Raw genomic sequence first — 17,005 nt, forward strand, 5'->3', positions numbered from 1 at the left:
CGCCAATACCACGGGAACACATTAAACTTTACTTGGAGGCGTGGTGGTACGCTTGTGCGCCTTGATAGGTTTTATGTCAGCAAATGTATGCGTGGGAAAATTAAGAATATTGACATAAGCAATGGCGCATTAGCTTTTTCTGACCATTCCCTTGTCCACATCAACATCGCCATTGGTGACAGTAAAAACAAAAGTCCAGTGTGGTGTATGAATACAGAAATTCTGCGCGATGAAGTGTATGTGGCAATCTTAACTGATTTTTGGGCGAAGTGGCAAACACTTCGAAATAATTATGTAAATATACAGACATGGTGGGATATTGGCAAAAATAAAATAAAGTTACTCACACAACAGTATTGCACACTCAAACAAAATAAATACAAAACCGAAAAACAAGCATTGGAAATGGAAATTAAAACCATTGAACGTTGTACTGCACAAGATGCACCGCTCTTAAACAGTTACACTGAAAAGAAAAAACTTCTCGCACGCCTTGTTCAACGTGAACACAAAGGCAGTGCTACGCGTGCGCGACATCAGTTTTTAAATGAAAGTGATGTTTGCAATTCCTTCTTTTTCCAGTTAGAGAAAAAGAAGGGAACCAAAAAGGCGATCTTTCAGTTGAGGCACCAGGATAACACTCTTACTGAAAATCAAACTGAAATACGGAAAATCATACACACCTTTTACAATAACCTGTATACACCTGATAACATTGACATTGAAGCTCAAAATAGCCTCCTTGAAGGGCTACCTCAACTAAATGAAACAGATCGTGATGACCTTGACAAACCAATCACGTTTGACGAACTGAGTGCCACGGTCAAACTACTTCCCCATGGGCGTACTCCCGGTATCGACGGAATACCAAACAAATTTTACCAAACTTTTTGGCATATCATTGGAAGTGATCTGTGCGATGTATTTACTGCTGCCACAAACGAAAATGTGCTCCCCCTATCCTGCACAAGGGCCGTGGTCACTCTCCTCCCTAAAAAAGGTGACGCTACCAACGTAAAACACTGGCGACCCGTGAGTCTGTTTTGTAGCGATTACAAAATGTTCACTAAATCGCTTGCATTGCGTTTGCGCGGTGTTTTAGGCAGCATTATTCATCCAGACCAAACTTGCAGCATACCAAACAGGCATATTCACGACAATATAAATCTACTTCGTGACAGTATTGACTATGCCAACTTAACTAACTCGCCCCTGGCTATTGTTGCCATTGACCAGGAAAATGCATTTGATAGGATACATCACGGATACCTCTTTAATACGCTTCGTGCCTTTGGTTTTGGTGACCGTTTCCTTTCTTACATTCGCCTCATGTATACCAATGCCCAGTCCCTGGTCCGCGTTAACTGCGCCCTTACTACACCCATCACAGTGGCCCGTGGCATTAGGCAAGGGTGTTCAATGTCCACTGCCCTCTACGTCATTGCCATTGAACCACCACTTCATAAAATTAGGAATGATGAAAACATTGAAGGGTTGGTTATACCTCACAGCAAAAACCAACGTTCTAAACTCACCGCTTACGCCGACAACGTGGAATTTTTCATAACTCGCAAGCAGGATTTCAACTTACTAAGTCGCTGGTTACATGTCTACGAGCTTGCGTCAAACTCTAAAATCAATCTCGAAAAATCAGAAGGGTTATGGGTAGGTAGCTGGCGCAACATCACCTACTCCCCTCTCAATATAAAATGGAACAGCGAGGGGTTGAAACTGTTGGGTGTTTATCTTGGGAATAATCTAACTTATACGAATCAGAACTGGGCTGAACTTGTTGCAAAAGTAAATAATAAGATCAACTTCTGGAATCATTTTGTTTACAGCATGTCTTACAGAACGCGCGCTCTTATCATTTATAATCTGATTTCATCGCAGTTAATGTATCGCTTTAATAGCCTTGTGCCGCCATCGGACGTAGTTCTGAAGGTACAAAAAATGCTGCTCGACTTCTTTTGGCAAGGGCGACATTGGGTATCTGCTGCAACACTGTACCTCCCCTTGGAAAGAGGTGGACAAAATGTTACACATCTTCCAACACGCATAAGTACTATGCGACTTTCCTATATTCAAAGATATCTATATAATAATCATGACCACCCCTGTTTTAAGTTCACAGACTACTTTTTTATGCAAGCGAGCAATATGTCATATGCAAGCCAACTTCTATGCACCACTATCAAAGCACCTTTACAAAGATTGCCGCGCCATTATTTTATTGTGAGCTCCTCCAGTGTTGGAAATCTGTCGAGAAAGTGCGTTAGTTCAATGATAATAACGTAACTGATATTCTTAATGAGCCACTGTTTAACAACCCACTCATCATACATCCCATACGAAATGAGCCTTTTGCGCTCAGACATTTTGTTGACGCGGGAATAACCAAAGTATGTGATTTGGTATCAGAAACGAATAAAACTTGGTTAGAGGCCGCTGATATGTCGGATAAAATTAAAATCCATTCCGAGCGTATTCTCCATCTCAGTATCAAGGTCATTCACGATTCTATTCCTACCAAATGGAAAGATACTATCAACACCTACTTCAAAGGGAACGGGAAGTGTAATCAACCTCTTTCACATCATAGCTTTGAACTGCACTTTTCTGATGAACTAAATTTGCCACTATATAAGTTTGAAAAAGGCGCAATCTATAAATATCTAATACGTGTCCAGTCAATAACACAACACTTACAAAAACTTGACACTGTTTGGCGGGACATCCTTAGTCTGCCTGAAAGTGCTAAACCCAACTTCAAGGATTGCTATGAAACACCAGTCATTAACAAATATGGGGATCTGCAGTGGCGTATTGTCCATGGTGCCTTTCCAACGGGGAGATTTCTGTTCAAAGCTCGTTTGAACAATTCAGATAAATGTCCCTTTTGTGATGAAGTTGACACACTTCAACACATTTTTTATGATTGTCCATCAAATAGCGCCTTACTCCATTATTTTAATAACATCGCGTCGCGACTGCTTCAACCAGATTTTCGCATTCCGATTTGGTGGCTCACTATTTTACCACCCCATCGCTCAAAACACTTTATGTCGAGCAAGGCACAAGGTTTATTTTGTTTCTTAGTGTGCATGGCTAAGGTTGCAATTCATGTCAGCCGTCGTAATAAAAGGCAAAACAAAGGATCGAGTGAGCCTCTGGACATTTTTATTCAAAGTATTAAGTCGAGGCTTGAAACAGAATATGAATGTTTCCGGATCATGAACCAACTGCCTGAATTTGAGATTATGTGGACGGTAGAGAATGCACTATGTAAAATCGAGGATAACACACTTCGCATTCTACTGTAAACATGGCAGGTACGATCTATTTAAAGCAGGAAGTTGCTTTGTCTTGTTGTTAAACATCGATACAAACGAACATCATTGTATTTACAAACTTAGCACACGCACAGGAGCCAAGAGTTTTGTCCTCTTGGTGGGCTATCATTGCACACACTTACAGCAGCGCATATATGTTTTATGTCACTTGTTCTGTGTTTTAAATGTTTTGATTTTCCCTTGGAATTTGGCAGGGGGGTTGGTACCCCCTTAAGTGCGAACCGGTGTCACCGGCCTGCCTACGGGGTTCCAAGGTATTTTTGTACTGTTACGTAATCTTCTTTTATTTTATTTTACCCGTGAACCAAAAAGCATAATATAATATAATATATAATATAATGTAATATAAAACAATACAATACAATACAATCGGGTGAACGCGGTGCTTTTCAGCGCTCCCCGATTTTCTGCCTGTTTTGCGTTTTTGCGCTCGTTGTGCGCCCGTGTTTCTACACAGCTGTATATATAGTGTGTCTACCCTTTACGTGAGTAATTTATAGTTGTTGTTTTCGTTATTATTGTGGGTTTTGGAGTGTTTTTGCCTTTGCCTTGGCAAGGTGGTCGGCAACCAAGATGGCTGCCGCTCACACAAGGCCACCGTCAACACCAACAGGTCACCTTACTAGAAACCATGCGGTACGGTGTGAAAACATTGATGGCATTCCTGTTGAAACTTATGTGGAGTCGGTTGCAGATTTAGTCGGGGCCGGTAATATTGTGGCTGCATCCCGTATGAACCGATCGGTTGTTGTCTTTTTAAATAAGGTTACATGGGTCGACATGGTTTCTGCCGCTGGCCTTGACATTGGAGACCTCCATGTTTCTGTTGAACCTCTTGTCCGCCCCTCTACAAAAATTGTGCTATCAAATGTTCCCCCTTTTTTACCTGACAATTTTATTACAGATGCCTTAGCTATTAACGGGCGTGTCATGAGCGCGGTGCGAGCGATCCCACTCGGGTGCAAAAGACCAGCACTGAAACATGTAAAGTCTTTTCGCCGCCAAGTTTATGTATATTTAAAAGATCTCAATATCAATGGTTTATTGCCTATTATTTTTCAAGGTCAGACATATAATATTTACGTTTCGTCTGACGAATTGACGTGCTTTTCATGTAACATGAAGGGACATACACGTAAAACTTGCCCAAACTCTCAAACAACGAATATGCAAATGATGAATGATGAAAACAATAGTGCTCAAAATAGCACTCAAACAGACTCTCAACAGATGAATGTAGTAACTAATTTAAATTCCCCTGACACATTGCATGACAAAGACGATGACATAACTGATATAATTAACACCCAAGCACCAGATACTGAGATAAACAATCATGAGACCGATGGTACAACAGATAACATTGAAATTGAAACTGAAATGAATACAGATTCATCCAAATATATGAGCAAAAAGCGCACGCGCTCTAGATCACCAGTTCATAGAGAAGAACAAAATAATGACCAGTTAAATGACGAAAATAAATGTGAACCCAGTTCTAAAAAGCGTAACGATGAAAATGCAATCGAAATTGTTGAACAAAATTGTCCGATTGATGAAGAGAGGGTACGAACCCCTACTTCCCCTTCCATTGCACCACCATCGCCTCCCCCACCCCCTCCACCCCACAAACCCTTTCCCCACGAATATGCCAATGTAACAGTGTGCACTCCAAAGCCACAGCCCGAGCTTACGGAGTCGGCCCCATTTCCATCATCTCCCTCACTTGAGTTCACAGTTGAATCCCCGCGCGATTCGCCGCTATCCGAACTCCCCATTGATTTAAGTGGTTTAACTGATCAATCACAAGACCTTTTCAGCACACCTATGTCACAAAATAAAACCGCTGATGATATGGAGGAAACTGCCAGCGAATGTAGTGAGAATGAGGGGTCTATCATTTCAAATGTTTCAACATGTACTGATAACAGCGAATCAACAATATCAAACGCTAATATCAAAACCTTTTTAGTGTCTACACTTCACTCACGTAGATTTATAGACAAGTGTTTTGAATTTTGCCCCAATCTTAAAATATTGGTTCGACATCTGATAAACTACCGCAATACCACGCAGTTGAACACATCTGATAAATCTCGCATGCACAGACTCATTAAAAAAATTAAACAGCAAATCAAAACGGGTAACTTTATCGCTGATTTTTAATTTCCCTTGTTATGATGGCAAACACAATTACATGCGCAACTTACAATGTCAATGGTTGCCGGGACGCCCTCAAACGGTACAGTGTTTTCAATTATCTCAAGCGTGACCATCCCTGTAATATTTATATGCTACAAGAAACGCACTCTCTTGTCTCCGATGAAAATATTTGGAAACTTGTGTGGCGTGGCCTTGGTATTTTTTCTCATGGCACTGTTAATCGTGCGGGGGTGGCTATTTTGTTTTCGCCAGGAGCAACTGTGAATATTTTATCACAATCTGAGATCATGCCTGGGTACGTGTTGCACGCTCATGTTCAAATTAATGAAAATCTTGTTCACATTATTAATGTCTATGCACCAATTAATGGCGCTGAGCGTGTGGAATGCTTCACTAAAATTGAACAATTCATCAGTTCTCTAAATAATGACCCAGTAATCATGGGAGGCGATTTTAATTGTACTACTGAACCCGACATTGACCGTAATAGAGGGACTGAACCGAACATGCGCACTGCAAAGCTCCTCAAATCTGTCCTGAATCATCACAAACTGTTTGATGCATGGCGCCAATACCACGGGAACACATTAAACTTTACTTGGGGGCGTGGTGGTACGCTTGTGCGCCTTGATAGGTTTTATGTCAGCAAATGTATGCGTGGGAAAATTAAGAATATTGACATAAGCAATGGCGCATTAGCTTTTTCTGACCATTCCCTTGTCCACATCAACATCGCCATTGGTGACAGTAAAAACAAAAGTCCAGTGTGGTGTATGAATACAGAAATTCTGCGCGATGAAGTGTATGTGGCAATCTTAACTGATTTTTGGGCGAAGTGGCAAACACTTCGAAATAATTATATAAATATACAGACATGGTGGGATATTGGCAAAAATAAAATAAAGTTACTCACACAACAGTATTGCACACTCAAACAAAATAAATACAAAACCGAAAAACAAGCATTGGAAATGGAAATTAAAACCATCGAACGTTGTACTGCACACGATGCACCGCTCTTAAACAGTTACACTGAAAAGAAAAAACTTCTCGCACGCCTTGTTCAACGTGAACACAAAGGCAGTGCTACGCGTGCGCGACATCAGTTTTTAAATGAAAGTGATGTTTGCAATTCCTTCTTTTTCCAGTTAGAGAAAAAGAAGGGAACCAAAAAGGCGATCTTTCAGTTGAGGCACCAGGATAATACTCTTACTGAAAATCAAACTGAAATACGGAAAATCATACACACCTTTTACAATAACCTGTATACACCTGATAACATTGACATTGAAGCTCAAAATAGCCTCCTTGAAGGGCTACCTCAACTAAATGAAACAGATCGTGATGACCTTGACAAACCAATCACGTTTGACGAACTGAGTGCCACGGTCAAACTACTTCCCCATGGGCGTACTCCCGGTATCGACGGAATACCAAACGAATTTTACCAAACTTTTTGGCATATCATTGGAAGTGATCTGTGCGATGTATTTACTGCTGCCACAAACGAAAATGTGCTCCCCCTATCCTGCACAAGGGCCGTGGTCACTCTTCTCCCTAAAGAAGGTGACGTTACCAACGTAAAACACTGGCGACCCGTGAGTCTGTTATGTAGCGATTACAAAATGTTCACTAAATCGCTTGCATTGCGTTTGCGCGGTGTTTTAGGCAGCATTATTCATCCAGACCAAACTTGCAGCATACCAAACAGGCATATTCACGACAATATAAATCTACTTCGTGACAGCATTGACTATGCCAACTTAACTAACTCGCCCCTGGCTATTGTTGCCATTGACCAGGAAAAGGCATTTGATAGGATACATCACGGATACCTCTTTAATACGCTTCGTGCCTTTGGTTTTGGTGACCGTTTCCTTTCTTACATTCGCCTCATGTATACCAATGCCCAGTCCCTGGTCCGCGTTAACTGCGCCCTTACTTCACCCATCACAGTGGCCCGTGGCATTAGGCAGGGGTGTTCAATGTCCACTGCCCTTTACGTAATTGCCATTGAACCACTACTTCATAAAATTAGGAATGATGAAAACATTGAAGGGTTGGTTATACCTCACAGCAAAAACCAACGTTCTAAACTCACCGCTTACGCCGACGACGTGGAATTTTTCATAACTCGCAAGCAGGATTTCAACTTACTAAGTCGCTGGTTACATGTCTACGAGCTTGCGTCAAACTCTAAAATCAATCTCGAAAAATCAGAAGGGTTATGGGTAGGTAGCTGGCGCAACATCACCTACTCCCCTCTCAATATAACATGGAACAGCGAGGGGTTGAAACTGTTGGGTGTTTATCTTGGGAATAATCTAACTTATACGAATCAGAACTGGGCTGAACTTGTTGCAAAAGTAAATAATAAGATCAACTTCTGGAATCATTTTGTTTACAGCATGTCTTACAGAACGCGCGCTCTTATCATTAATAATCTGATTTCATCGCAGTTAATGTATCGCTTTAATAGCCTTGTGCCGCCATCGGACGTAGTTCTGAAGGTACAGAAAATGCTGCTCGACTTCTTTTGGCAAGGGCGACATTGGGTATCTGCTGCAACACTGTACCTCCCCTTGGAAAGAGGTGGACAAAATGTTACACATCTTCCAACACGCATAAGTACTATGCGACTTTCCTATATTCAAAGATATCTATATAATAACCATGACCACCCCTGTTTTAAGTTCACAGACTACTTTTTTATGCAAGCGAGCAATATGTCATATGCAAGTCAACTTCTATGCACCACTATCAAAGCACCTTTACAAAGATTGCCATTATTTTATTATGAGCTCCTCCAGTGTTGGAAATCTGTAGAGAAAGTGCGTAAGTTCAATGATAATAACGTAACTGATATTCTTAATGAGCCACTGTTTAACAACCCACTCATCATACATCCCATACGAAATGAGCCTTTTGCGCTCAGACATTTTGTTGACGCGGGAATAACCAAAGTATGTGATTTGGTATCAGAAACGAATAAAACTTGGTTGGAGGCCGCTGATATGTCGGATAAAATTAAAATCCATTCCGAGCGTATTCTCCATCTCAGTATCAAGGTCATTCACGATTCTATTCCTACCAAATGGAAAGATACTATCAACACCTACTTCAAAGGGAATGGGAAGTGTAATCAACCTCTTTCACATCATAGCTTTGAACTGCACTTTTCTGATGAACTAAATTTGCCACTATATAAGTTTGAAAAAGGCGCAATCTATAAATATCTAATACGTGTCCAGTCAATAACACAACACTTACAAAAACTTGACACTGTTTGGCGGGACATCCTTAGTCTGCCTGAAAGTGCTAAACCCAACTTCAAGGATTGCTATGAAACACCAGTCATTAACAAATATGGGGATCTGCAGTGGCGTATTGTCCATGGTGCCTTTCCAACGGGGAGATTTCTGTTCAAAGCTCGTTTGAACAATTCAGATAAATGTCCCTTTTGTGATGAAGTTGACACACTTCAACACATTTTTTATGATTGTCCATCAAATAGCGCCTTACTCCATTATTTTAATAACATCGCGTCGCGACTGCTTCAACCAGATTTTCGCATTCCGATTTGGTGGTTCACTATTTTACCACCCCATCGCTCAAAACACTTTATGTCGAGCAAGGCACAAGGTTTATTTTGTTTCTTAGCGTGCATGGCTAAGGTTGCAATTCATGTCAGCCGTCGTAATAAAAGGCAAAACAAAGGATCGAGTGAGCCTCTGGACATTTTTATTCAAAGTATTAAGTCGAGGCTTGAAACAGAATATGAATGTTTCCGGATCATGAACCAACTGCCTGAATTTGAGATTATGTGGACGGTAGAGGATGCACTATGTAAAATCGAGGATAACACACTTCGCATTCTACTGTAAACATGGCAGGTACGATCTATTTAAAGCAGGAAGTTGCTTTGTCTTGTTGTTAAACATCGATACAAACGAACATCATTGTATTTACAAACTTAGCACACGCACAGGAGCCAAGAGTTTTGTCCTCTTGGTGGGCTATCATTGCACACACTTACAGCAGCGCATATATGTTTTATGTTACTTGTTCTGTGTTTTAAATGTTTTGATTTTCCCTTGGAATTTGGCAGGGGGGTTGGTACCCCCTTAAGTGCGAACCGGTGTCACCGGCCTGCCTACGGGGTTCCAAGGTGTTTTTGTACTGTTACGTGATCGTCTTTTATTTTATTTTACCCGTGAACCAAAAAGCATAATATAATATAATATAATATAATATAATATAATATAATATAATATAATATAATATAATATAATATAATATAATATAATATAATATAATATAATATAATATAATATAATATAGATGTGTATGTTAATTGTGGAAATATTGTATGTTATCTGAACTGTGATCATTTTATATTCCAATTATGAATGTCATTTACCTCTTAAATATGAATTATTATTATGCAATATTACCCAGATAGTGGTATAGAGTGTAGTATAGAGAGTATCTATTTATTGCATTCCATGTTTTTGTTCGAAAGATTCTTGCACACAAATTGTGAATATGCTCTCAACGCTGAAAAGACTCCAATCAAATAGCTATAATATACAACATTTCGAAACTTTGTGAGAATTGGCAGGAACAATAATATAAAACAAGTGAGAAGTATCGTGTAGTTTTATTACACTGTTGATCTGTTGGCTACTGACACCTGAGCTTCTGAAAATTCAACTATATCGATGTGGGAGAGTAGTTTGTGGAAATGCTACTGCTCACGCTAAAGGCAATTATAAACGACAGAGAGACACACGAGCGTAGTTTACGTTAGCAAAAACACAGTATAGGTTTATTGCAATACGAAGTAAACTGACATAGAGTACTGAGGCAACTGGTAAAACATGAAATATAACAGAAATCATGGGTATTTATACCCTCTATGGGAACGTGAAAGGAAACACATTTAGGCATAAACTACGTAACTAAGTTTCAAATATAAGCGGCAAAACGAGGCTGAACTGTGATTGGTCAAAGTTAAACACTTGTGATAGGCTGCTCACTTCACCACCAGAATCCGTTGTCGGATATAAAGGGAGGATGAATCGAGATAATTTATAATGGATTGACTCCGCTAAAATTGTACGCTGGAAAACTCCTCCAGGAATATAAAAACTGGATTAGACACTTATCCGTTTTTACTGATCCGGGGGTGATCAGTAGTGATATTTTGGTAAAATTAATTATTTATGTATGAATCTCTGGAATCTGAAAAACCCGTTTTTGTTTCAGGCCAAATTCTGTTCGCTCAAAATATTCGACACATCGACAAATTTCATTTATATTCTCGCGTTACGGATGAGGGAGTACGAGATTTCAGTGATCTAGGAACTTTGCATTTACGCTGGTATTACTTTTAATTTTAACCTAAACCGGATTTTTCTAGCCACAGTATTTTTTTTTCATTATTTTGAATATATTTATGTGTGAACCAACGTGATATCTGCCACCCATTGTTCAATAGTTTACTGTATTCGAGTTTACATTTCTTGACACAGCTCAAGGTGAGGTAAATTGTACTGGTAAGCAGTATTTCACTGTATATTTAATACTGTGCATAGTATATACTGCGGTCATCGCGTACCACGTACTTCATATCTATTGTACTATGGCACGATCCCAGATGACGAGCCACGAGCTTTTACTACTAACACTGATGTGTGTGTTAGTGGGAAGTGTGTCTTGCTACAAAATTCTGATTCTTCCGGGATTACCCTTTGGAAGTCATTTTCTATACTTTGCTAAACTCGGTGAGCATTTAAAGAGCAAAGGTCACGATGTTACAATGCTGTTAGGAGAAAACAACAACGTCCTGAACAAGATACCTCACATTGTAGACAGTCTTTACTTTGAGAAATATACCACTGCTATGGACAACAAACTTATGACCAAGCTGGACAAGGTGCGTACAAAGTCTCTAAATGGAGACTTCAATCCTATGGACATGATGATCTTGAATAATGCGTTAGTAGAAGATTGTGTGTTACTACTCGAAAACCAGGAACTATTTCAACGCTTACAGAGAAAGAAGTTTGATATTATACTTATCGACAACTTTGCTTCATGTACAATCCTAATGTCACAAAAACTAGATCTACCGTTTGTCATTGTATCAACCAATCGACCGATAATAATGATGGATGCATATTATCTCAATATGCCGAGCCCCATTGCATATGCCCCATCAATGATGTCTGAACTCTCTGACAACATGAACTTTGGTCAAAGATTAAGTAACCTTATATACCGTATAATCGGTCATTCAATGTATGGGTTGCTGTTTTTAGCTCCTTATGACGAATTGAAACTGAAGTATGATATTAAACCGGAAATGGATATGATGACATCATCAGGAAAAAGCGAGATAACATTATTTGCTGTAGACTGGGCATTAGAGTTTTCAAGACCAATAATGCCGAATACAATATTTCTCGGTGGTTTATTAGCTTCACCATCATCCCCTCTGACAAATGTAAGTAATAAGAACAACTTCTAACACACGAACAGTTTGCATCTAAATTTTTGTTTGAACGATACTGATTTGTTTGCAGCATAAAGTAGTTTGCACTTGTCAACAATATCAACAAAACTAAACAATATCAAGAACTAAGTATTTGTTATTGAATTCAACATGTTAGTGAGCGCTGTTGTTATGTTTTGCCCATTTAATCCATTTTTTCTGTCATTGATCAGTAGAAATTCTATGTATATATGTACCAAGCCGCTGCATTCTGACTGACTGACCTATGCCCTGATCACGTGATTAAGTAGTAGTAACCAGTGCCCATTTGCAGGTTGTTATTTATTGGATTGAAGTGAACGGTTACAGTAGATGTTATGGAGACGTGCATTGTTTATTTGCCATGAAAATAATACAGATCAATACATAATTAAAATGAATAAAAAGTGCCATGTGACAAACAAAAGAAAGTGTTCCCCGCAAAGTACTACAATATACTTCTACACGTGATGATATTACTGGTCGAAGTGTATGTTTTACGAGAAAGACCAATACTGAAGCTAAACAAATGAACCTGATCTTTTGTCAATTTGAACATTCATATACCGTCTCTCGCATTGTTTTACAACGCATTTTTAGGCAAGGATTTAACGTCCGCCACGTTATTTGAGTTAACGCGTATTTAGTACAAACCAACACGTTTAACAAAATATTTTCTTTTTGACATGAAACGTTGTGCCATTGCAGGAGTGGGCTGAGTTTATGGAGTCTGCTAGACATGGGGTTGTTATTTTTTCTTTCGGTTCGATGGTGGATCTTGCACTCTGTCCCGAGAAAGCGGAACTGGTTTGCGCCGAGCTTTCTAGATTACCACAGAAAGTAATCATGAAATATAATGGCCCCCCACCAACAACTCTTGGTAATAATACCAAATTGACAAAATGGATGCCTCAAAATGATTTACTGGGTAGGTGTGTTATTTCAGATATGGATGTATAGTAGTTACAGTATTTTACCTAGCTAAACCATTACGATAATTGAAAAGTAAAACAAATATGAATTGAAATCAGATAGCCATAGACAATTTATTTTTGGTGGCTACTTTTTTCTCGAAATTGTATTGAAAGCGAAGACTTTCTTACTAAAATATAGTGTTATACAAATATAATGTAAGTGCCCTGAGTGTGGGGGCCCAAGAAATCCCAAATGACCAAATATACCGCAGACAATAAATATGTATATATGAAACTCTTTTTACTTTGAGGCCATCGTGTTGAGAGTCCACAACTCACACTATGTGGATTATTGATTGATAAGTATTGAATTTTCAACTGCATTGTGGAGTAACTGATGGGTAATGTAATTTAGTGTATTGATTTTACCTAATTTAACTTGTAGGGCACCCTAACACCAAAGCTTTTGTAACTCATGGCGGCATGAATGGTGTATACGAAGCTATATATCATGCTGTTCCAATGGTAGGATTTCCTTTGTACGGTGATCACTATGAGACTTTCAGCAGAGTATCTAGTAAAGGCATGGCAGTTATCCTAAATATTAGCACGCTGACATCAGATGAACTCTATGATGCTGTTATTAAAGTTATTAACACTCCCAGGTAAATATAAAAACTATGCCACATCATGCAAAAATGTGTTTGTATCAGTTGTAACTAATTTAAGCCAAATAAAGGATATTAAAAATTAGCTATGACCAACACGAACAAATATTTTCACTTTCAGTAGCACTATATATATATATATTCTTTGTTTCAGGCGTTATTTGCCAATAAAGAAATGACTTTATTATTATATAATATTGATACAATATCTTTATGATATGTATTAGCTTTTAAGATACAATTTATACGTTTTGCATCCCAGTTATAAAGAGAATGCGAAGAAGATATCAGCTATACACAAAGACAAACCCATGTCAGCAAGTGACACTGTTGTATTCTGGATTGAATACGTCATCAAACATGGCGGCCAACACCTCAGGACTGAAGCTTTCAATCTTAGTTTCGTCGAATATTTTCTGATCGACATTGCAGTCTTTCTAATTTTGGTAATTCTTGTCATCTGTTTCGTTGTAAAGTAAGCGATAACTGTAATTAGTAACATATATTTCAATAAGAAGGTTATCAAGATAAAGGTCGCATACAAAGTTTTTGCTATTGATAGAAGTTTTTTTTTTTCTAGAATATTGTTTATTTCTACTTTATAAAACTCTACAAAACTCAAAAAAGAAAGAAAAACGCGAGGTCACAATAATTACATAGATAAACATACTATACATAGAAGACAGACAAAGGGAAATTAACTAATGTCTTAAAAAAATAAAAACCAAAACTTTGTATAAGCATATTTAATATTTTTAAAGAGGTATGCACTATGGAATTTTAGTTTCAATTTTAATCAACAATCCCATTTGCATACTTAATTTCGATTTTTTCGTTAATATCCAGGTAAATATTCATTCAAATGACACCAAAGTTATTCTAAACCATAGTTGTTTTTAACTATATAAACACTACAAAACACAAGGTCAAAAGATTGACAGATAAAGAAAGATTTTTTAAATCAGTGTACGATTTTAAAATACAATAAAGCTTTCTCCCATTTATCTATAAACTCTCCATATTGTTGGTTTGTTTTTGATATACGTTTCTCTATGTCTATTATTTGTTTATACTCTCAATATTAAAATTTGATTTGAGATTGTTAAATCTTACTCTGTACAATTCATATTTTCCAAGTAGTATTAAGTGCTTCCACAAACCTTTGACTGAATTCCCTTTATAGTATTGAACATAACATCCTTCTTTCCAAATGCAATGTCCATAAACGTGATTTTTGTCCATAAAGTTTTGAAAGTCCCAAAATGTTCTACTTTCTTTACATTCCAACAACAACTATTCTAAATCGTCAGTCTGGTCACAGAGTCACAATCTTTTCGTTGAGTTCTAGAAACGAATTTGTTGCGAGAATGCGATGGAGTTTATTATAGATATATTATATTATATTATTGGAGTATTGAAAGTTACGCAATTTGTTTCACGTTTAATCAAATTGTCCGCCATTCAACGTGCCCCACATATCCCGTTCTTTTGAAAGTGTCTAAGGCAGATGCTTTTTTTTCAAATTAATTAGTTTTCATATCGTTATAAAAATGTTGACATTTATATTTTGACAGTTTGAAGGTCACATTCTCTTTCTGCCTCACGGGTAAGATATCACTTTTTAAATTCGTTTTCCATTGGCTGGGTATAGCAACTATAATACTATTGTAAGTGAGAAAATTGACTTTTACATTATATTTACTTATAAATAACAACGGAAAATTAAAAAATCGGAAATAAGTTTTATTAAGAACGTAGTCGTTGCTAAGCAACCAATGGTCGCATAGTAGCCTAGTTGTGAGAGGTACAACTACATTAATTGCTATCGAGTAATCGCATCCAAGTTTCATCGAAATCGGCCAATGTTAAAAGGGGAAGGTGAATGGGGCAAACACGAACACCTAAATAGTGAGTGCCAATCCATCTTCATACAATATACCTTGATAAAACAGAAATGTAATTGCCTGTATATGAAGTGTAATATATTTTGTAAAAAAAGTGTAAATATTGTGTAGCAATTTTTTGAACTTGTATTTTTCATTTTCAAATGCAGTTATACACAGTATACCTCGGGGCTGAAGCTTTCAATCGAATGTTGCCTGATTAACATTGCAGTATTTCTGATTATGGTAATTGTTGTTATTTTTTGTGTTGAAGAAAGCGATAACTGCACTTTTTTAACAATTGTTGCAATACGAGGGTCACCAAGATGAAAGTCACATGAATAGTTTTATTTTTTTTTATTAAAATGTAACAATTGTGCCTAGTTTTGACCTGTATATACATCGTTAGTATTAACAGCTTCGGCTAGTGGTGAGCACGTATGTTTCGTAAATAATATAGCAAATGGCTTTCAAAGCGTCGTATTGTTATGATCTGTCTTGGTGCAGCAGTGGTTTACATTCTTGGCGTTCATGTTTTTTCACGTCTCATTCACCTAGCGTTGGATCACCATTAGAAGGCATTGTTTCAATCCTGTTTACACGTGTCTCACCTCGGGGTTAAACATGGGAATCCAGGCCAACTTTGAACAATTTTGCACGGTGCGGCAACAGCTTAAGCCCTTTCACAATTGGCGCCTCACTCGTGCAATAATTTTTTTTTTCGAAAATATTTTTTTCCGTCCTGTTGTAGAAGTGTTGTCTTTGAGTCGCAAGCAATATATAAAATCGTACGAGAGGTGAACGACCACTGCACCAGGATACAACAGTCGTGAGACGTAATCGTGCGATTATTTTCATGTTTCCGGGTGCAACAGTCGTGCAACGGTTGAACGATGATGCGACCAAGTCGCACGACATATGCGTTTTGTAGCGCCATATGTCGCGCGACCTAGCGACCCGTTGTACGACTACTACAACCGATCGTACAAGGCTACGACCCATTGTGTGACACACCGCACCACCTGTCGCGCGAGGTGTTGGCCTATACGACACGCGATGCGACTTTCTTCATTACAACCGCTGATGCCTGACGAGACGCTGCTACAGTGAACAAGACACAACCAAAATACAAGCATCGGCATCAGAATATCATACTGTCCAAACAGCACACGTCTCTCAATCCAGTGTTTTACCCACCACCTTCTTCTTTGCCTTGCATGTCTTTGACGTCTACGGATGAGTAAGGCCATCAATATGACATGTCTGTCTTTAACGTTTTGGATTTGCCTTCTCAGACTTAGCAAATGCAAGAGCCTCCCAGGAGCTATTGGTCGAGCAGCAACCATGTTTACAGTATGGATGGTCCAGACATTTGGGATGAAAGCTCAGGAGTTCTCGAGCTTATATTGGGGGTGAAAAAAATCGTACAACGTTGCAAAGGGGGCAAGACAGGTCTTCCAATAGTCTTAGGGTGGTACAACGGACTCGT

The 17,005-nt window shown here is 38.5% G+C and overlaps 1 protein-coding gene across 1 annotated transcript; it reads left to right on the forward strand.

The window, feature by feature from the left end:
* Positions 1-6,487: 6,487 nt before the first annotated feature.
* On the forward strand, positions 6,488-14,645 carry LOC100377334 (UDP-glucuronosyltransferase 2B13-like). The gene is made up of 5 exons (XM_085496649.1): positions 6,488-7,882; positions 11,176-12,024; positions 12,760-12,979; positions 13,411-13,630; positions 13,896-14,645. Exons 1-5 carry the CDS (start codon positions 6,488-6,490, stop codon positions 14,110-14,112), a joined length of 2,901 nt encoding a protein of 966 aa, XP_085352775.1. The 3' UTR covers positions 14,113-14,645.
* Positions 14,646-17,005: the final 2,360 nt, after the last annotated feature.

This window comes from Saccoglossus kowalevskii, chromosome 3 (assembly GCF_978046115.1).
Source record: "Saccoglossus kowalevskii chromosome 3, keSacKowa6.1, whole genome shotgun sequence".
Taxonomy (NCBI): Eukaryota; Metazoa; Hemichordata; class Enteropneusta; family Harrimaniidae; genus Saccoglossus; species Saccoglossus kowalevskii.

What these genes read in the sequence shown, in the direction of transcription:
- LOC100377334 (XM_085496649.1), top strand. Translation starts at nt 6,488, where the DNA reads ATGGAAATTAAAACCATCGAACGTTGTACTGCACACGATGCACCGCTC. An exon ending in CATCATCCCCTCTGACAAAT is followed by an intron (nt 12,025 to 12,759) that starts GTAAGTAATAAG and finishes GTGCCATTGCAG; the next exon opens with GAGTGGGCTGAGTTTATGGA. An exon ending in GCCTCAAAATGATTTACTGG is followed by an intron (nt 12,980 to 13,410) that starts GTAGGTGTGTTA and finishes TTTAACTTGTAG; the next exon opens with GGCACCCTAACACCAAAGCT.